Source organism: Pezoporus flaviventris, unplaced genomic scaffold, assembly GCF_033815535.1.
Source record: "Pezoporus flaviventris isolate CSIRO_AGI_PZ_B2104156 unplaced genomic scaffold, CSIRO_AGI_Pfla_v1 ptg000213l, whole genome shotgun sequence".
NCBI classification, from domain to species: domain Eukaryota; kingdom Metazoa; phylum Chordata; class Aves; order Psittaciformes; family Psittacidae; genus Pezoporus; species Pezoporus flaviventris.
This window is the reverse complement of record NW_026892761.1, coordinates 1,690,634-1,711,912: the sequence shown is the minus strand read 5'-3', so window position 1 is coordinate 1,711,912 and position 21,279 is coordinate 1,690,634. Positions and strand designations below refer to the sequence as shown.

The window sequence follows — 21,279 nt, the reverse complement described above, 5'->3', positions numbered from 1 at the left end:
CCAAGTGGAGGCTCTCTGGGAGCTGTTCCAGACCCCAACTCTGCCTCATCCAAAGCAGGATTATGAACAACAGAAACAGACCAGCCATTCAGGAGCTGCCTCAAACGCCCTCTTAGCGGTTCAATCGCAACACCCCACAGTTTCTAGAGCAGTATTCAAGCATCATCTGGTAGAGGGAACCTTTCAATGGTTTCCCCATAGCTGTTCTGAGGAACAGAAGAACACTGTGTAAACAAATGGAGACACGAGACAATGTGCAAATCATACAATACAAACACAAAGTGGTTTTGCGCTTAAAAACCCATTTCAGTGATCCACCAAGGTGCTCATGAGAAAATTAAAGGGCTGGTGTTGTTATAAAAGCTTTAAAATGACACATAATGTCCCATTTGGCTTAAAATCTCCAATTCTTAGGACAAATCACTAAACCCCCCCCCATGTTTTAAAACATTTAAGCTGTTACCTACTGTCTGCATCTCACTCAGTGCAAACCAGTTCACCAGTTGGCTTTAAGATTCTCATGCACTCCAGAAGAAGCTGCACTATTTGGTCTTCAGCATTCCAACAAAAGACTGAACTCAAAGCAGAACTGACTTGTGCTTGAGGTGCAAGTCCCACCGCCGCCACTCCAGGAGCCCGATCCCAGTTGGGGTTGTGGCAAACTGGAGTTTGGGGGTACACCGTCACTGGAGGCCGCCTCGCACGTACAGAGCTGCTCATCAGTGTATGGGCCACAGACTGGAAACTCTCCCCTTTTCATGTTTCAAGGTAGGTTTATTTAAGCTGAGAACCAGCATTAGAGTGAGCTCCAGCTCTGCAGGACTGGCAAGTTTTGGTGCTTGGCTTTGTAAACGTGCTTAGGGAACAACGCAGGAATGGAAGGAGGAATAAAAGAATTGGCTTGTTGCACTCAAATGAAAACCATGAGCTTTGAGAGGTCTTCGACAGCGCAGCTGTACAGAAGAGCGGTGGCTTCTGCTTAAATCTCACTTTCAGGCCAGTACCACTGCTTAAAATGCAGAATGTCTCCATCACACTTATATCGTGACAACTCAATACATTACACCACAGACATTTAACGTAACTCCATACATGCTATAAAAAAAAAAAAATGGGGAAAAAGGAAAAAAGAAAGAAAGAAAGGAAACCAGTAAGACCGTAGCTAAACTGCTTTAAATACTGCATGCTACAGCACTCCACGTGTCATCCAGATACGACACTGAAAGGTGACAAAAGGCTGAAGGGATTACAAAATCTTGTCGGCAGGTTGGAAAGCTGCCTTCTTACTGTGGCAGAATTATTCCCCCTCCCCATTCTCTACTTCTAATGTTCATGATTCTAGTGTTGAGTTGGCCATGTATATATATATATATATATTTTCTTTTTTTTTTAATCCATTCTAATTACAGGGTTTCCTTAACTTAATTAAATCCATCGGTGTGGTAGCTGGGGTGAGAGTCAGCTGTGAGCTGGGTTGTCTCTGTGGCTGATGCTGGCTGTATCACAATAGGTGCGTCTGAGGCCTCTGCAAAGTGAAGGCAAAAGGTTTAAGCACACCAAGGGGATGAAAACAGCATCACTATGCTTTGGTAAGTGAAAGATACATCTCCCTGCAACACGCTGATAACACAATTTTACACTCCTTTAGGACCATGATGGTAATTTGGATACCATTCAACTCGAGTCTACATGTGAAACAACTTATTATATGTCCCTGTTCATGTAAGAGCAGCTGATTTTCACCCACCCTTCAGCTATGCCCCTTAGAAACATGACCAGAGCATACACAAGACTCCACGATTGCTTTAATGATCAGTTTAATTTGACAGAAATAGCATTATCTCTTCATAAGCTACATCAGCTCTATTACCAGGGTAGCAGTCTCACTTCCTTCACTCCTGACGCAGTTAATGCTGCCTTGACACCACCCTCATCCTTTGGGGTAAAAGCCCCTTTTTACAGTCACACCAGTCTGGCTGGGATGTGACTCTTGCAACATGAGAAGGTGGCGGAATGCTGGTCACCTCCTGCTCTGGAGCTGACCCCACCACGTCAGTGAAGACCTTTGAGTTTTCAGCACCTCTGTCTCTGGTGTTAGGGTTATGCACGTAACTCTTGTGCCACGAGTACTCCCTGATCATCATAAAATGGTTTGGGTTGGAAGGGACCTCAAAGCTCATCCAGCTCTGACCCCTGCCGCAGGCAGGGACCCCTTCCACTGGAGCAGCTTGCTCCAAGCCCCTGTGTCCAACCTGGCCTTGAGCACTGCCAGGGATGGGGCAGCCACAGCTTCTCTGGGCACCCTGTGCCAGCACCTCAGCACCCTCACAGGGAAGAGCTTCTGCCTCAGAGCTCATCTCAGTCTCCCCTCTGTTAGGGAGGGGAGTCACGCCAGAGCTGAGCAGAGGGGGAGAAAACCTACATCTACAATCACCTGCAATCCAAGGCCTGTGCTGATCTCTACTGAGCAACCACTGCTCCTCAAGCAGTGCAATAAGCACCAATGGCCGTTTGACGTCTCGCAGCGGTTTCACCTACCCCTTTCATCTGACTGCAACTGTGCCTCCAAGTCCTCTGGAGAGACGTAGTATTCCTGCTCTTCACCTTCAGGAGGTTTAGGTTTACACTTCCCGCAGCAACAATTACAGCAGCAGCACAGACAGCAACAGCAATAGCAGCCTGTGATGAGGCCGCAGAACACGAACAAGGCCTGCAGAGGACAGGAGACAGAGAAACATCCATAACCATTGCAACCACCAAGCCCGTGAGACTCACATGGAAAGCAGAGACCAAATTCGGTCATGTAGAGACAGAACTTCGTAGCCAGAGTTTTATACTCCATCAACAATATACATATATACAAAAGTAAGTGCAAAACTGGCCACAGCTCTCAACATTTTACACCAAGGTGAACACTGCTCATCTGGCTTACTTGAATTCCTATAATTTAGGTTTAAATGGCCTATTCTGCTATATCTGGAAGAAGATACAGGGCTAAGAAGTGTATCTGTATTAAAATCCAGAGGTACAACAGCTTAGGACAGATTGTAGCTTGCATAAGTGACCCTGGGCAAGATTTACACTCGGTAGTTGACGCACAAGCCATGATGTACCTACACAGGGTCTTCAACCTGCCCAAGGCTGCAGGCAAAGCTGCAGAGCTCCCTGTAACTCAATGTGGGACACGGAGGTGAGATGCTACCGAAAAAACACTTTAAAGATAGCAAACCAGCACGATGATGCAACTTACTGCAGCAGACTCGAGCTGGAGACAATGCTGGCAAGAGGTAGGAAATGAAGCCAGCAAATGAAATGCCAAGTACTGGCAGAAGACTCCTAGAAGGCATCTCTACAACAACTGTAACATCTACTCCAGGCACACAATGCTTTCAAACAGATTTTTGTGTGCATTTATGAGGAAACTTGAGCTTAAAGCATAGTTTTGGTATATTGGTGCTACTCCTGCTGCTGAGGGATGGGCAAGTGAGCAAATAACCTGCAGCCTCTCAAATCAGAGAGGAGCTGAAGTGGTATATGTTCACAGAACCCCCTGAGTAAGCCTGTAAGCACCCTTCTGACAGACCTTCCTGCATGAGAGTTTTAAATGCCAACCCAGAACAACTTCCTTTGCACTCTCACTTACCTTTGCCCACCAGCTGGACAGCACGAAGTATGTGTTCACATTTTCTTCACCAAACTGCTCTGCTACATAGAGACCCAGAGACCCATACTTATCATAGATGTTCCGCTTGGTGGCATCCGTCAGGATGGCGTGTGCGTTATTGATCTCTTTAAACTTCTCTGCTGCCTCGGGGTTATCAGGGTTTTTATCAGGATGATATTTCAACGCCAGTTTCCTGCAGAAAACAGAAAGAGATTTCTTTTTATAGATGAAAAACTGGGATTTGGGGTCCTGGGGTCTGATATTTATTTATTTCGTTCCACAGCCTGTCACTCAAGGCAGACTTTCAAGTGCCAGTTGGTTTTCTTCATCTGTGAGGATTCTTCCTTAGATAACAACAAAAGGCTGCAGCAGTGTCCAGCTTAGTTCACAGGACTGACTTCAGACTGTTGGATTCAGCCCTCAGAAATCCAATGGAATAAAGAGACATTGAAGAAAAGGAGTCCTTTTGGGGGGGGGGGTTCACCCCTCAGCTCCAGCAATTTCCACCAGTAAGTTTTGCTCTTGCTAAAGCAAAGACCAAGCCAACAGCAAAAAGAGAGCATAAATCTAAGATATAGTACAAAAGGCTAAATAAAAGCAAGCTGCCACAGGTGATCTGCAGTGCCTGGACACAAAAATAGAAGACAATTGCTTGTGGTTAATTTACCAATTCCTGTGCAGGAACAAAGTACTTTGCAGTTCAAGGCTTGCTAGAATAGAAACGGCTCCAGAGTTTAAAGCTATCAGGAAATCACAAGGTCCCTCCCCTAACCATGACAGATCCCTTACAACTGACAGCCCTTTACAGTCCCCAGAGGTGTCCAAATTTAGCACAAAAGAATCAGATTCAACACTGATAAATTTGCTCGTTCTGAAATGGCTCAGGCTACTTATAGAAATCAGGAGATATAACTGAGCAAACACCCCCTTACCAACAGAAAAGTGTGCTCCCAAGTAGAAAACGACATTGAATTGTATGCTAACAGTTCTCCACAAAAAAAAAGAACCCCCCCTTGAAGTCCCATATCTGAGGAGCACAGCAGAACCTGCAGAGCTTTACACAGCTTTGCAGTGGGGAGATGTTCAGACAAACATGAAGTAAGGCTGTGTGCAAGCACACATGTGGATGTGTGTGAAAGGTATCACAGCATCCAACAATAAGCTGAGCGCACACTTGAAACACTCAGCCTGTAAATGATGCTGCTCAGGGTAAATAATGCCCTGGCATAGCCTCAGTGAGGACTTCAACACTCACAGGTTTTATCAGCAGGGGGAAGTTAGATAAATCTGGACAGGGCTTTGCTACTATCAGGCTGCAATAGATAAGACATGAACACAAACCCCACAGCCCAGCAAGGGATGTTCGAGTGGAGTGAAAACAAGGGGTGGTCAGTCCTTTTGTCATGAAGCAGTGGAGGAAACAAGACTGGATGAAGGCTCAGATGGGTATGAACCAGCTTTGTTTCACCATAGGATGCAGTTGGGTTGCTCCCCTAAAGGGAAAACTTGCAGTTTTGCCCTCAGGAAGGTAAAATAATTCTCCTGTTGCTAAGGCTTGACCATTACTGATTCAAACTTCCAGTTTAGGAAGACAGAGCCCGTTTCTGAAGACCCAGTTTCTTCACAGACTTCACCATGTGGCTGCCATAAGGATTAAAACGAAACTTTGAAAGGGAAAAAGTTTTGGTGAATGTTAAAGACTAAAAGAAAACCACTCTGAAAAGGAACATCCTCATGTACAGATTACTGCTGACCCCTAGTGTAATGTTAACTACATTGCCACTTGTCAAACAGCCCACAAGACCACAGCTCATGCCTAAGGCGGGGAAGCAATTGCATCCAAGCAGGTTTTGGGAGAATGTGGAAAGGGAGATGTTGCAGGACTTTGGTTTGGTTTTGTTTGGTCAAGATCAAGCCACTTCATGTGTCTAAGAAAAGAAATAAAGACAAAATCCTCTTTTAAAGTAGTACCTCCCCATAGAATAAGAAAATTTGAATGGATTTTTAGAAGAAAAGCCACTGCTGATACCCATTGCTGATAGTTTTCATCCTTATTCACATCTTTAATCTATACCTCACTGCGCCAGAGTTGGAAGTAATGGACTAAAGGGCAGCACTGCACATCTTTAGTCCCTGTAAGCTAGGCACATAACATGAAGACTTAAACTCTGATCACACTGTCTTAAAACTCTGTTCAACTTCATCTACAGACCTTTCAGAATGATACTGCCTGCCTGAGAACTTCACTTATTAGAGATAAGATGTGACAATTTAACATTAACCACTTCTACAAATCCTAGGCATGTTTCACTCTGATTTCTGCAAGAGGAAACCATGTTTTCACCTGGGTTTCTTCCATGGTTTTCTTGCAAAAGGTGTAAATAAACCAACTCCAGCCTAGACATGAACAGGCCATCAGTTGAACACTTAAAGCTATTTGTGCTATAGAACTCACAGCTTTACCTGTATGACTTCTTGATATCATCTGAAGTGGCATTCTTGTCCAAGCCCAGCACGTGGTATAGTGATTCTCCAGAGGTAGAGAGCGAGCGTTGCCGCTGGTCTGCCATCTCGAGCTACCCTGAAGAGAGAATTGGTCCCTGCCAAAGAGCAAAGATTAAGAAATGCTTAAACAAAGAACACCATCGACCTCAGGAATCAAATCAGCCCTAAAAACAGAGTTTGGGTGTGAAAATTCGTCTTTTATAAGGTTTAAATGTGCTTGGAAAAGGTTCTTAACGTTACGTGGAAGTTGAAAAGTTACTCAGTGAATTATCAGTGAAAACAACTATTACATTTTCAGCCCAACACCAGGCACCCTGCAATCACTGATGCACGCACTCAACTCTTCTTTCCAAGAGCCCCAAATCCACAGCTGAGTATAGCTACAGATGGGTACTGCGTAACACATCCCTAAAGCTACTTCACCTTCTTTCTTAGTCTTGCTATTAAGATAATTTATTTGTGATAATACATGTAGAAACAACAACAGAGAGGATGCTATTACGATGAGGCTGCCTTTTTGCACCACGTTTGCTATGGGGTGATTTTGTTTGCATTTTCAGTTGCAGGTAATTCTCTCGCATTAAAAGAAAATCAAACCAAACCTCCCTGCCACCAGGTCAAGCAGAAACTTTTAGTCAGGGCTAGTTTGACTGGGCCTATGCATCCCACTACAAAAGAGGGATGCCTGCCCACTTCGAGAGACCTCCTGCCTCATAACTTGAAGTTTAACATGTATCCTAGTTCAACTCACACTTCCTGAGCATGGATTAACCTCCTGCTCCAAATTCAACTATGAAGGACCCCAGAGGCCTCCCCCATGCCATGCCATGGGCAGGCATGGTTATGTCCTCTAACATCCTGAGGGGATTAGCACTTGCTGTTCCTTAGCTGCAGAACTGCTGCAAGGATGAGCATCGAAGAGGAGGCTACCGGCTATTTTGGGATTATGTCATTACAGTTAGCCTACACCAGATTATGTAGCCTTTGAAAAAGATATTTAAAGCCCTGGACTTTTCCAATTTAACCCTTTATATAACAAAGTTAAGAATGTCAACTTCTAAAAGCTACCCGAAAGAAATACTCCTGGATACCCCATCTTGTTCTGCAGGGCTCCTGGAGTGACCTCACAGTGCAGATATGCTTCACAAAGCCACAGTCCTGCATCCTCCAACTCATGGTACCATCGTGGCTGTGCAAGTGTCACCACATGGCAAGGATGTGGATAGAGACATTGCAACTTCCTTTTCATCCTGTAGCCTGCTGTTAATTACTCCTCCACGTCTGGTCTCTTCAACTTGACATTAGCTCAACACTGGGTCTGCAAACTCTCATCTAATTTCCTTCCAGAAGTCTCTGGCAGCCCTGGTAAACTGAATTAAAAGCTACCTAAAAAGGAAGCTATAAATAGGTCTAAACTCTAATGTTTAGGCCAAGAATTCACAATAGACCCCAATTCTGGAAAGTGAATGTGTGGGTAGGGAGAGAAAATCTTGTCAAGGATCCTGTTCAGCTCCCAGCATCTTTCTGTACAAGAGGGAAATTACTGAGGGCTGCAAGACACAACACAACCAACTCATTTATTTGGGCACCATCCGAGCCAGTGAAAGGCAAAAAAATATTTCAGGAAAGAAATCCCACATCTGGGAATACACCAGGAACAAGCCTCCTGTTCCCATGCATGGGCTCCCAGCCCCCTCCAGCCCAAGGGAGGTCAAAGGCTGACGATCCTGACGTCCCTCTGGTAATCTGGCTAATCCCACCGGCCTGCTCCGACTGCTGCCCTGCCTCTCCTGCTCTCCCACCACACTGCTGCCTTCCAGCCCTCCTGGGGAATTCCCTTGCAGCTCCATTCCACCAGTAACCCATTGGCAGCATCCAGAGTGTGTCTATCGGCACTTTGCCAGGGACCTGTGGGATTAATCTGAAGTCGGGAGGGGGAAAAGCATCCTGGTTGGGATTCTACATGTTAACTTACTCCTTCCAAAGAAGGTATTGCTTCAAACTGGAGCATCAAGAGCATTTTGAACATCTGTGCTGTTTAAAAGTCTGCAGCTCCATCCCTGGCAGTGCTCAAGACCAGATATAAGGTTAGATATAAGGAAGAAGTTCTTTACCGTGAGGGTGCTGAGGCAATGGCACAGTTTGGCCAAAGAAGTGGTAAATTCTCCATCCCTGGCAGCGTTCAAGGCCAGGCTGGATGGGGCTTGGAGCAAGCTGCTCTAGTGGAAGGGGTCCCTGCCCATGGCAGGAGTTGGAGCTGGATGAGCTTTCAAAACCACTCTATGACTCTATGAACATGAATCCAATGCGCACAGATGCTGCGGATCACAGGTATACACCACGTTCTGCTTAATAATCAAACTCCACTGTTAAATGAGGGTCAATTTGTTTAATAGAAATGAATTCAACTTGAGCCAGGCAGTGTCTATTACCTGCAGGCTGCCTGTCAACAACAAAGGCACCACTGCAATCTTTAATCACTTTGGTATGAACAGCTCAGGGTATCTGGAGCTCAGTGCAAGGGGTGCTTGCATTTATCTTTCAAGACTGGTATGAAATGGACACCCTGGCCTTAGGAGAGGAGAGGACAAGGTGGTAACAGGAATTCATCTGGGAAGCCTGTGATTTAAGGGAGGAGTATGGAACGCAACCTTTGCCTTTCCAAATGTGAACCAGACAATAAAGGTGCAAGTCATTTAGGTTCAGAGGACCTCACAAACCAGGGTATTATCTATCCTCCTGCTTTTACAAGTGGTTCTAATTCACAGCACTGAAAATCGCCCTGTGCCTTTACAAAGTGTTGCATTCAGCAGCAACAAGCCATCTGCTGCACATTCTCCCCAAGCAGGATGCCCTGAAGAGGTTTCTCTCTGAAGAAAGGTAATCCCCTGGATTAAACAGCACAGTTTTTAACCCTCTGCGTACCAGAATATCCTCCCTTAGTCAGCTTTGCCAGAAAAAGCAACTGTTTCAGCATGACCAGGTCAGTATTATGGGTACCACCTTGCTGAAAAGACTCAGATGAAACCCTACAGGTTATCTATGGGAGCCAGCATTAACTTTTAAAATACATCAGTGGTAAAATGAACCTTAGAAAGACTGATTTCCCAAAAGAATCCTACCACATCTCCCCAGTGTTCACTAGGGAAAGTCTCAATGAAAACACCAAGCCAGAAAGCACTTTAGGAAATACGGATTTATCACAACAATGAAATAGCACCAATGGCCTCTGCATCCTGTCCATCTGTCCCAGATTCATTCAGTCAGCCTCATAAACTGCTGTTTTAGGAGGGTGAAAAAACAACATTTTCAAAGGGCAGAGGAGAGAGGCACATTCAAGACTGGATTATCAAGAAGAATGAGGTGTTTTAAGCATGGCTTCGTGAGGTATTAGAGATTCCTACAGGAAACCCTGCACTTCGTCTCCTCAGTCTTACTCTGCATTTCAATGAGTAGCTACAAGAGATCAAAAAGTACAGGACTTACCTAGTGTCTGGCTTGAATACTTTAATGTAGGTGGTAACAGCCTCCACACAGCTCTAAAACTGATGCTCCTGCAGACAAAACAAAAGCAAAGCCATTGGTAACTAACTCTTCAGTCTCCACAGTGTAAATGCTTGTCTTTGGAATTGATTACCTGTCAAAGTCAGTTAGAAATAGTTTAAAGTATAGATCCGAGGACTCCATACTTTTATCTGCAGCTTCAGCCCCTTTTCCCATGTGACAGACACCTACTTAACTACAATAAAGCCATCAGTCACTCAGAACCCCCAACAGCCATTACCTCTTTAACTGTTGGACTTTTTCTACTGATGCATTTGTGACATACCTGTACTTAGAGCACGAGCAGCGTGGGTTTCAAGTCCTGATCATCTCTAACATTGTTAGACACAGCTTTAGCTCAGTAACACAGCGGGTCAGGGGCGCCCTGGTGCCTTCATGACAAATAAACCTCATTCTTCGAGATGTCCATAGAAATCAGCATTGCCTGCACAGCACAAGGTATTAACAGCACTGCCACCAAGCTGAGGGAGACATGTGGAGCAGCTGAAGGCCACTATGCCGTTCCTAATGCCACTCTATCTGCCTCAACATCGGTTCATGGGCTTGAAATGTAGAGCAACACCAACTCATTTTGCCAGGACAAGTTTCCATTGAGAAAACCACAGGTTCATCCTACCCACATCCCCTCGTCCTGAAGCACAGGATCATTTCAAAGCAATCCTTAGAAAGCTGCAGATGGTTTATAGGATCAGCAACCAGAAACATGGCTCTTGGGACTGGAACAGGCTTATTCAGAGGGACGAGACTACCAGTTCTGCCTCTGGTTGCTGCAGATCTTCTCTGTCCATCACTATGTAGCAGATAGTATATTTTTTCCCCCTAAGTAAGCCCTGCCTTCATACATGGGTGAAGATCACCTTTAAACTTACAACTAACTGTTTCAGACAGCAACCTAAGCTTCTGAAATGCTGACAATCAAGCTGGAAAGCAGCTACAGCACACCCAGCTTAGGGATGCACACAGCTGGAATCTGTGAGTGGAATAGAAGAAAGCAAACTCCAAATGCACTTTGGAGATTTGATTTTACCTGCTTGCCTTTCTCAAAATGAGCTCCCCAGCTAAAGGCAGCATTTGGCACATAATGAAGCAAATGAAAATACAGTGATGTGTGGGTAGAGGCTTCAAGTAGCTCCAGTGCACGATTCCAGCCCAGGCCTCATCACACTCACTCCATCAGAAGAAAAGTTGTTGTCTTACAGCATACACACTTAATGCCAAGCCAGGGACAGAACCCAGAATATACACTGAGGTATTTTTAACTCACTACGGACGGAGCAGCAGTATTCCCTCCAGTCTCTCAGCTACACCAATACAAAGTTCCACTAAGAGCAGAAAGCCTGATGGACAGCTGGAAATACCCAAACCAGCCCAAAATAAACCCCAAAGGAAAGTACTTCTTACAAAAATCAAAGGGCAAGAGAAACCCATGCGAGGTGTTTCACATCATCTCTTCCTCACCGCATCCTCCACGTGCCTTTCCGCAGCTCCTGCTGCAACCAGTGATTCCATGCTAGTGACTTGGGAATGTTTTGATCTATCCATCCAATCTCATTATTCAGCAGGCGAGATCCACTGACCCAGAACTCCACATAATACCCTGCTCAGAACTACTTGGAAGTATCTTCCCCTCCTTACTCCATGATATTCACAATGTAAATAAAAGGAGAGAAAATGAAAGGGCCGATGCAATGAAAGGAAATGGAAGCATTTAAACATCAAGATTAATGAGCATTACCCATTTCAAAACACACAAAAACTCAAAGGAAAGAAGTCCACAGAAGAGAATAAACGTTTAGGAGGCAGAAAATACATATATAAGTATGGAAATCGGAAGAAAAGCTTAAAGAATGGTGAAGATAAGGAAAGCAAAGCTACACGAACGCAAACTGAATTCAGCAACATATTAAACTGTGGTAAGTTTTGGAACACAAAGCACACTTAGGAAGTTTCCCTGTTCTTTTTGCTCATATCCAAACCAGCTCTTCCAGCTTTCCAGATCTGAATCTGATTTATCTAATATTGTCTTTTTTCCCCATACACTGCCCCATAAGTGGTGCTCACCACCTCTTCTTGCTCTCAGCAATACAATCTTTTCCTTACACAACTCTGACATCTGTTCTTCTTGATAGAAAGCCTCTGTTTCTTCTGCCTGCCCCAACCTCCTCTGACAGATGCAGAACCATTTGTATTTAACAGTTCTATTAACAGGATGGTCATCACCCTGCTCCCTGTGCTGCTAACAGAGAGAGGTATCTCTAAATGTATCCCAAGATACCCGGATTTATAACCCATCTCCACCATGCACGTGAGCTACATCACTTCTGTTATAGCACTTCAAGAAACAATTCCATCACAAACAAAGCTATGTGAAAAGGCCAAAGGTAAAACAAACTGGCTATAAATGCACTCAAGAACAGCACTGTTTTAAAGAGCTCTTTGTGAACACTCCCTCAGTTGCCTTGAAATAGTAATTTTTTACCTATTAATGGAAGCACTACTGTTTAATATTCATTCATGCATCCAAAAGTGAGTGTTCTGGTGTTGCTTGCATTTTTACATCCCAGCACAAAAGCCTTCCTGCTAAATTTTGCTATTCAGTTTGGAGCCTTTTGCTAAAGGTCCCATGAGAAACTTCACGTCCATAACGACATTCTGGTGTCACATACAAACCCTGATGTAAAGCTAACCTCATATCCAGGGAATTCATTCAAACGCATAGAGCCTTCTCCCAAGAGAAAAGAACCTTACCATGGCCAAACTACTTTGCCTTGGGAACAGGAGGTAGGCCTGCAACAGTGAGAGATTGCTAAAACCTTCATTAAGTTCTCTTCAATGGGAGGGTTTGGGGTTTTTCACAGAGCCTTTAAAGAACTGAAATCTGGGACAACACAACTTCTCTGTTGAATTCAAGCCTAAACTGCTGGAATATCCATCACTAACGACTGAAAGAGGCTGCACTGAAAGTTGGGGCAAACTTAACTACAGCGCTACAAGTGTTGTATCTCTAATAGGCTTAGCAGATTAAAACGTAGCCAGTTAAGTCTGATTGACCAACCTGTTATAAAGACTCGTGACCTTGTACCCTACACAAGAGGAGGGTTCAAACCTACCAAAGAAGGTTTCCCATGTTAGGGGTTAAAAATGTAAAGTATTAGATTCATATTTTCTATCCTCTCCCCTCAAGGAAAGGAATTCTTTTGTAAAACCCTAGGGTTTTAGTGCATTCCCTACTCTGGATTTCATTGCTCCTGTTTAATCCTTCAGCAAAAGTAAATTATTCTTTATGGCATTACAGCAGTTTATATGGCAGAGGACAAATGTCATCAACTGCACATGACTATAAAAACCCAGCATCTGCTTACTCAGCCCTTAAAATGCATGAGAAAACAGTAGCTCTGTTTCCCTGCCCCATTCTTTCACTTCATTCACTCTATATATAAACCTGTGAAGTGCTTGAGTCACTGTAACTACTCATAGCATCCAAGTCCGACAGAACAAATCATAACCCCACTACAGTGGGTGGAGTGATACCGATGCCATTTATTTCTTGCAGAGAAGAAACATCTTAAACTTCTCCAAAAGCATCATGCAGAGGTACAGCTCCATCTGTGCGAGGTGGGTTGAATTAACTGCATCCATCTCAAGAATCATATTGCTAATGACTGTACCAATGTAGTAAAAGTGTTTAAAACACAGAAGTAGTCCTGGAACAAACAGATGAGTTTATTCACACTGAACTGGGACCTACACCATTATGTCCCACCTGTAAATGAGATAAATAAAGGCTTTTAAGCATCAATAAGAGAAAAAAAAATGTTGATTTGTCTTACAGGACCAAAGGTTCAGCAGATGGGATGATCTAAAATGATCCAGTCTGGTGTTTCCCTGGGAGAAACTTCACTGCTTTCAGGTTATTCATCTCAGCCATCCAGGTCTGTAAGAGATAGCTCTCCCCCCACCAAGCACACAAATGTTCCTCTTAAAAGTTGTCAATAAAAAGAGCAAAATAAGCAGAACTTCTAAATCAGAATTTATAAAGCCAAGTTTCTAAACACGACCACCCATAAAGCCAGAGAAAGAAAAGCTGAGGTGTCTTTATACCACCAGCATCCTATGTAAGTGTCCCTGTGATGTCAAAGCCTTTCTCTCTGTTTCATAGGGGAATCAGTTTTTAGTCATCTGCAAGATTTTAGTCTAAAAATTCACCTTATTTATCAATAACACAGGAAGAAAAGGAACTTTTTCCCCTGTCTTACTTTTTCCTCATGTATCTGATCAGGTCCTCCCAGGCTAAGATGATGCATAATTCCTCAAGCAGCACCTGTAGCCTCTCAGTTACGTTGGGAACACTTTACTGCCAAAGATTTCTTCTTTTGCAAAGTTTCAAAGTTAAACATACCTACAAATCCTTCACATTAAACTGTGAGGAGGGGGAAACCTTTCCGTTCGTTTTAGCTCTGCACTCTCCTCATTGCTCAACTGCATCTCCCCAGTTTCTGTGGAGCGTGGGGAGGAGACTTCACTATTTCATCATTTCACTTCCTCACAGAAACTGCCAGGGAACATTTTAATTTCCTCCTGTGAAAAACAGAACACATTCAAAGGCTTCTTTATTAGATCATAAAGAGACCATGGCGAAACCAGAGGTCTTTTCAGGTAGGACTGAAGAGCAAAGATTCGTATCACAGAATCCTTTGTGTTGGAAGGGACCTTAAAGCTCCTCCAGCTCCAACCCCTGCCACGGGCAGGGACCCCTTCCACTGGAGCAGCTTGCTCCAAGCCCCTGCGTCCAACCTGGCCTTGAGCACTGCCAGGGATGGGGCAGCCACAGCTTCTCTGGGCACCCTGTGCCAGCGCCTCAGCACCCTCACAGGGAAGAACTTGTGCCTAAGAGCTCATCTCAGTCTCCCCTCTGGCAGGTTAAAGCCATTCCCCTTGGCCTTGTCCTTGATAAAACTGATAGAAACAAAAAATCCATATATGTAATTGTGGACATTGTTCAGTCATCATCATCCCAGATTCCTCCTCACTGGATAGTGTCAGATGTTCCATAAGGAACACCTTTCCTTCTTAAATTCCATAAAGAACATACATAAACCATAAAGAAAATGGTTTAAGAAGCATGAGGAGATGAGTTACGTACCTGCCCTATCCAAATCCCCAGCACATGGATATTTAGAAGCAGAAAGAGTTGAGATTTTCACAATAAAATCTGCAGTGAGCAGCACAGTTTGTGCCACTCAAACCTTTACTTGTTGCTTTGGCAGGAAAGCACAACAAAATTCCTTTTCTCTTGAAGGCTGGGCTGGAGGGACATGGCTTCATTGCAAATGTTTGTGCTCCTTCCTAGGTCAAGTAAAACAAGAGCCCATGCCCAGAGGCAAATACACAGCAAACAGCACCTTGGGGTAGATGACGCATTTATCCCCTGATCCAAAAGTCTTCACAGCCCGGAAGGAAGTCCCTGTGAATGCTCTGCTCATGTAACTATGTTCTTATAATGCATTAACCAGTACACAACTCACAGGTTCGAGTCAGTCTGGACTGGGAGGTGGCTCAGGACCTCAGGCCTTGCACGTTGTCTCCACCCAGCTCATTTAGCTGGGAATATCCAAACAAATCACAGGGCTGGGTTAAAACCGGTTTTAACTTAGACATTTTCATCCAGGAGATAAACTCCTTGGGATTTCCTATACAGTGTGGCTTCACCAACAAAAAAGATCTACTTCCTATTTCTATTACTCCTACAGAACCCCTACTGCTATTTACTTCCACCATTATCTTACTCTGCACGCATTTCATCTGCAAACTGTGTGATGAAGAGTCCTGAGTGCCACCATTCAGCCTGGAAACAGCATTTTGAGGCTGCTTAACAAAAACCAGCCCATAATTTAGAAATAATGAAGCAAGTGAGCATGGTTTCGTTCTACTGGGTTTGCCACTCACTCACTGGTGATTACGCAGAAAAAGACACAGCTTGAATTCCAGTTCAAACTGAACTGAGTTTTCTAACATTGGATTTGGGCTAAGAAACAGAACATTAAATGCATATAGATTTTATAAGGTGAGTTTTCACACCAGATTCACGCTTCAGAGGACTTGGAACAAAAAAGCCACTATTACACTGATGCATAATTTAAGCACTGCCGTTCCCAATGCACATGCCTGGCAGTTGCAGTGTAAAGCACAGAATTATCACATTTAGTCTTTTTTCCACCTAAATAACTGAGAACGAAGCCGGAAAGCCCTACAGGTTTTGTGATTATGATGCTTTTATTCCTCCCTCTGATCTAAACTAACACCAGAGCATGACAGGTCTCTTCAGTCTGCCTGTATATGACAGTTAATGCAATGTTAAGACTGCTGTTACTCTTACACATATTCCCCAAACCAAGAGTAGGTGCTCCTCAAGATCCTTAACAGGAACATAATCAGTTGCAAAAGAGCATCCTTCCTCATTTAGGGTTATTTTTAAATAACATTTTATACATCTACACATTTAAGCAGCCTCAAAACAGCATGGAAGGAAGTGTGAAAGCCATCATAGATCATTCTTAACATGCAAGAGGGACTAACTGGGGTTTACATGGCAGATGTCAACAGAACAAGTCGCTGGAAGAGAAGTGGGTTTAAGACAACATCCTGGTCTCAGGACTTCAACCATGACAGACAAGATGCAAGAAACCAAGGTAAGGACTTGTGCATAAGAGGGAGGAAAGCCAGGGAAGATGCTGGGTTTCATCACCCAAGATATTTCATCCAACACATAGTCCACTTCAGGACAAATAATACAAAAGAAAGTCACACTGACTGCTGTCCCTGCTATTCAGTGAAGCAGTGAGGTACATTGGGAGATTGTAAGCACACATCTTCCAAACACCTTGGATTAAGTCTGGTCTTCCTCAGTTAATTGTGAAGAGCCACCATTGTGCCAAGTGCAAGAAGAATGAAGTGAGTAAGTGTGGAAGTTGGGAACTCTGCAGGAAAAGAAAGAGTGATAGAGTTATTAAGGAAGACAAATATTTTCACTCATTACCATCCAGGCAAAATATTTCTGTGCAACATGCAGTTATTTTGCTCTATGAGGAAAACAGTTCACTCAAAGCAAGAACCTTCTTTCCCAGGATTAACCCTGGGGCCTTCAGAAGAATGAGGGACCTGCGAGGTGTCAAACAAACCCAACAATGATAGAAGAAAGCTTCTAAACAGAAGACATGGTTCATACCCTGTTTTCTTTCATCACTCAGCCCACAAGAGCTCCTCAAGACACACATCAGAATTGTACACATGTGGAGAAGCAGGAGACAGAGCTCCTTTGTGATCGAGTGGAAAACGTCCCTGAAGTTCACAAAGAACAGCAACTCAGAATGAACCTGGAACGTAAATCAATGCACTGCTCTGCACAGTAACTGAATCCCATGCTTTAACTCAATTTAGCACAGCAAATACATCTGGTTATAGCTTCCGAGAAACAGGTCACAGATCACAATGGAGGCACCAAGCAATTTCATGGCCCATTCCCTCCTCCTCAGCTCGCTCTGTCTCCACAGAGGTGATCCAGCCCTTGGAGCATCTTTGTGACCTCCTCTGGACTTGCTCCAACAGCTCCACATCCCTCTTGTGTTGTTTCCCCCAGAGCTGCATAATATCAAGCGAGATAAATCTCTTGCTTGATGCAACCCCCTCTTGGTAAGATGAAGTTCCTGCACTGCCATACTCAAACTTACTGCAGACACTGTGATTAATAACTGCCCACAGAAACATCCAGAGTCTGGCTCCCAAGTCCCCCTCCTCCCCAGAAGCAGCTTTAAACCTAATTATGCTTTTACCAGTAAGTGTTCCTAAATCCTGATGCCATAAGAAGCAGATTCATAAGGAAAACTCCTTCCTGAGTGACCCAGTCCAGGCCAAGACTGCCATTACACACCACGCACTGGAAGCATGACTCAAAGTTACACCCTGTTTCTGAGCAAAAAGGAAACTGCCAAGATCTGACCATCAGAGTAACAGAGACTCCTGCTAAGACATAAAATATGTAATGACAGATGGAAGGGAAAAGATTATTTTCAGCTGAAATATAGCCAAAAACTTAAAGATGTAAAAGGGGAAAAGCAAACAGAAAACCTATGCAAGGTTCTGCTTTTCCTAACCGGCTCTGTACTGGCACCAGCAAGCTTTGGGCTTCTCCCATCCACACTGCAAATATCATCAGCCTGTAAGGATTATACCTTCACTTTTCCTACAGATTGCTCGGTCAAAGCCACAACCATCCCAGAATCCTGCTGCCACCTAACACAACCTCAGCAAGACACTGCTGAAGCCAAGCAAGGGCTGTCACACGCGACAAAAGCAGAAGTAGGATGTGTAAGTCAGCGTTCCCAGGACAAGCAGTAAGAACCTTGACAGAGACAGAAATATATATTCTCAAAGAGAAGAGGAATCCCCAAAGGCAGGCAGGGAAGCAGGAAGTGCTGCCTGGATCTCTGGTTTGTGCTGTGCCCATGGCAGGGGGGTTGGAACTGGATGAGCTTTAAGGTCCTTTCTAACCCAAACCAGGCTGGGATTCTATGATAAACCCATCAAAAGAGGGAACTACACGATTGTCGCAGGCCAGTTACACCACTCTTATTGTATGTCATGCCATTCAGTGGACTCACTTGCAGGGCCAACTCCCTGTCTTCCATTGTGCCATTCCCCCAGAGAGGATATTCTGGCAACTGAATTAAGAAGTTAAAAACCACACAGTTATAGCAGCAACTTTTACATTTAACCTAAACCATGGTTTCTTAAGGCAGGTGTGCTTCCCTTAGTATTCACCATCAGAATGCTTCAACCCAGCCAAAAATCCTTCTTGAAGGTGACAAAAAGAAATACGACGATTAACAGCACCATTGCTGACAACCACCAGCTCCCTAACATCCCCTGCAGATGAGGCCAGAAGGCTCAAAATCAGTGCTCAGACCACTGGGTTCCATTTTCTTGCAGAATATGATGATCCAAACTGTGCCACTGACTCAACAGATGCTTCCACGCCATTGTAAGTGTACTTCATACCACATCACCACTGCATTTCAAACCTTGCTCTGCTCATCTACTGCAGAACAGCCTCTGGAAGGCTCCAACCATCTTGAGCTGGTTCATCACTGAAGTCAGGCTGGTGATGGTGCCACAACCCACACAACTCACCTGCAAAAGGAGGCACCAGCTGACCAGGACTGCTGGCATTTAAGGAAGGAGTGTTTGTACTTCTTGGGAATAATCAACATGGATGCAAGGAACAAGGAGATAAAACATACTACAAAGACAGGAGTTTGTTTTCAGGCACTGACTGATAACAGGTTAAATATAGCACACGGCCAGCCTGGGAAGGTGGGAAACCTCTGGTTTCCCCAGCACTGCAAACCTGCAATTTAGCAGTACAATGCATCAAAAAACGAGGAGGAGAACGACCACACTGCAGCATCTCCCCTTTCATTTAAATGCCACGGACAATCACTGAGATGATATAAAGGAGCGAAGGAAAGAGGCATTTATTAACACTTACACCAAGCTGACTGAGGATCTCACACCCTCAAAGCGGGTTCTGCACAGCCAGCATCAGGCCATCTCTCCAAAGCCCTTAGAGCACCATGAGAAAACCCCAATGAAACCAAACTGGTTTTCATCCTACATTCTAGATATTAAAGTGAGTTTCTCTTCCAGTCCAGCTTTCGCTTCCCCCCTATTCTCCCTCCCAGAGCACTGTGTACTTGAATTACGAGAGGCAATTCATTAATGCAAATGATTTCGGCATCCATTCATCAGGATCCTCTCCTGTTCCATCACAAACAAAACTGCATGCACTGATTCCAAGCAGCCCGGAACCAACAGATGCCTCAGGACTGGACAATGCCCCTACAGAAACCCTGCTCAAAAGACTAAATGCCACTAAATTCCTGCCTGATGCTCTACGAGAAGTGAAACAGGCCCTAGCCTGATGCATCCCAAAAGGAAACCCTTTCGGATGGGCATACTCTTGATAGCTTCATTTACCATGAAACGGGTGAAACACCCCAGCCAGCCACTGGGTGAATGAGGCCTGCAAGCTCCTGCTTCGATAGCAGCACGCTAATACAGCATTGAAACACACAAATAACACGGTCATTTCCTTACGATAAGCCAGCAGGCAGGAGAACATCAATCCCCACCCGTGTTAACACCATTTACCCTATTTATACCTTTATTTCTTGAAGCTTTACTGCAGGACAGGGACTATTCAGCATCGCAGCCCTACAGCAACGCCTCACAGTGCATGGAAACGAATACCCTCATAAAAACAAGCCTAAAAGAGATGAAACCATCTGGATTTCCCCTGTGTTATACAGCACGGATGGCTTTCACCTTCCCTGCAAGGGAGAAACGGCTCCGTCGGTGTGATCAAGCCAACAACGGTGCGGTAAGGTATTGATAAAGCATCAAAGCAAAGGTGTTATCGGTGTCACCGAATTACCTGACCCGAATCCTTAATTCCGGCGCCAGGAGACACTGTTATGAGCGAACAGCACGAGTTCCCCATGGAAAAGGCTGGACTGACCCCCCGACACGTCATTCCTCAGGCACACAACCACCGGGCCGGTTTTAAACGACAAAACCAAGCCGAACAACGTGAGGGAAGGGAAAGGAAAGGAAAATCACCGCGGTTCCCTTCCGTGCCACCCCCGTCTCGGCTTCCCCCCCGCAGCATTCACCTTTACAGGCCTTTAGTGGGGGCTTTCCCCTCAGGATGAGGCCGCGCTGCGGCGGTGGGGCAGAGCCGGGGTCCCCACACCCGCTTCAGGCCCGGCGGCTCCCCCCGCTCCCCTCACACCAGCTCCATCTTGGCCTCCGCCCGCGGGCCGGGCCCGCCGCGGCCCAGCATCCCCCGCCGCGCTCACCTGCGGCCCCGCGGGAAGGGGTGGGGGGAGCCGGGCAGCCCCGGGCTGGGGGCGGCTCCTCGGGCTGGGCCCCGCTGGCGGCGCCGCTTCCCTCAGCCCGAGCCGCCGCCGCCGCCGCCTCACACCGGAGCGGGACCCGGCGACGCGCACGGCGCGGAGGGAGGGGGCGGAGCCGGCGCAGCGCGCATGCGCACAGCGGCACGCAGGCCCCCCTCCCCTCCGTGGCGTGGCGGGTGCGGGAGCGTGCGGGGGGGCTGGGGGTAGAGCGGCAAAAAGCGGAGCTTCCCTGACCGGGAATCGAACCCGGGCCGCGGCGGTGAGAGCGCCGAATCCTAACCACTAGACCACCAGGGAGCGATAGCAACGCGCTCTGCTCGCTGTGCTTCCGGCGCTGCCGCCGGGGCTGAGCAGGGGCTGTGGAGCCTGCGGAAGGGATGGGGATGCAGGGGGGCTGTGGGAAGGGGGTCCTGGGGGCTGCAGTGGGGCTGGGGGTGATGCAGAGGTGATGGGGGGATGCTGGGAGGATGCAGAGGTGATGGGGGCACTGCAGAGGGGCTGCAGAAGGGATGGGGATGCAGGGGGGGTGTGGGAAGGGGGTCCTGGGGGCTGCAGTGGGGCTGGGGGTGATGCAGA

The 21,279-nt window shown here is 45.7% G+C and overlaps 1 protein-coding gene and 1 non-coding gene across 2 annotated transcripts; both read right to left on the bottom strand.

The window, feature by feature from the left end:
* Positions 1 to 753: 753 nt before the first annotated feature.
* Positions 754 to 9,826, bottom strand: DNAJC5 (DnaJ heat shock protein family (Hsp40) member C5). Its single transcript, XM_061441599.1, has 5 exons — positions 9,656 to 9,826; positions 6,128 to 6,264; positions 3,644 to 3,857; positions 2,539 to 2,710; positions 754 to 1,525 (listed from the first exon to the last, which is right to left on the bottom strand). Exons 2-5 carry the CDS (start codon positions 6,232 to 6,234, stop codon positions 1,422 to 1,424), a joined length of 597 nt encoding a protein of 198 aa, XP_061297583.1. The 5' UTR covers positions 6,235 to 6,264; positions 9,656 to 9,826; the 3' UTR covers positions 754 to 1,421.
* Positions 9,827 to 20,928: 11,102 nt separating this feature from the next.
* TRNAE-CUC (transfer RNA glutamic acid (anticodon CUC)) lies at positions 20,929 to 21,000 on the bottom strand. Its single transcript has one exon. It is a non-coding gene; the product is annotated as a tRNA-Glu (tRNA).
* Between the last annotated feature and the right edge of the window lie 279 nt (positions 21,001 to 21,279).

Excerpts from the sequence above, each read along its gene's own strand:
- DNAJC5 (XM_061441599.1), bottom strand. The coding sequence starts at position 6,234 with ATGGCAGACCAGCGGCAACGCTCGCTCTCTACCTCTGGAGAATCACTA. Across the intron at positions 3,858-6,127 it reads GATATCAAGAAGTCATACAG|GAAACTGGCGTTGAAATATC; the intron begins GTAAAGCTGTGA and ends TGTTTTCTGCAG. Across the intron at positions 1,526-2,538 it reads GTTGCAGTCAGATGAAAGGG|AGGCCTCAGACGCACCTATT; the intron begins GTAGGTGAAACC and ends TTCACTTTGCAG.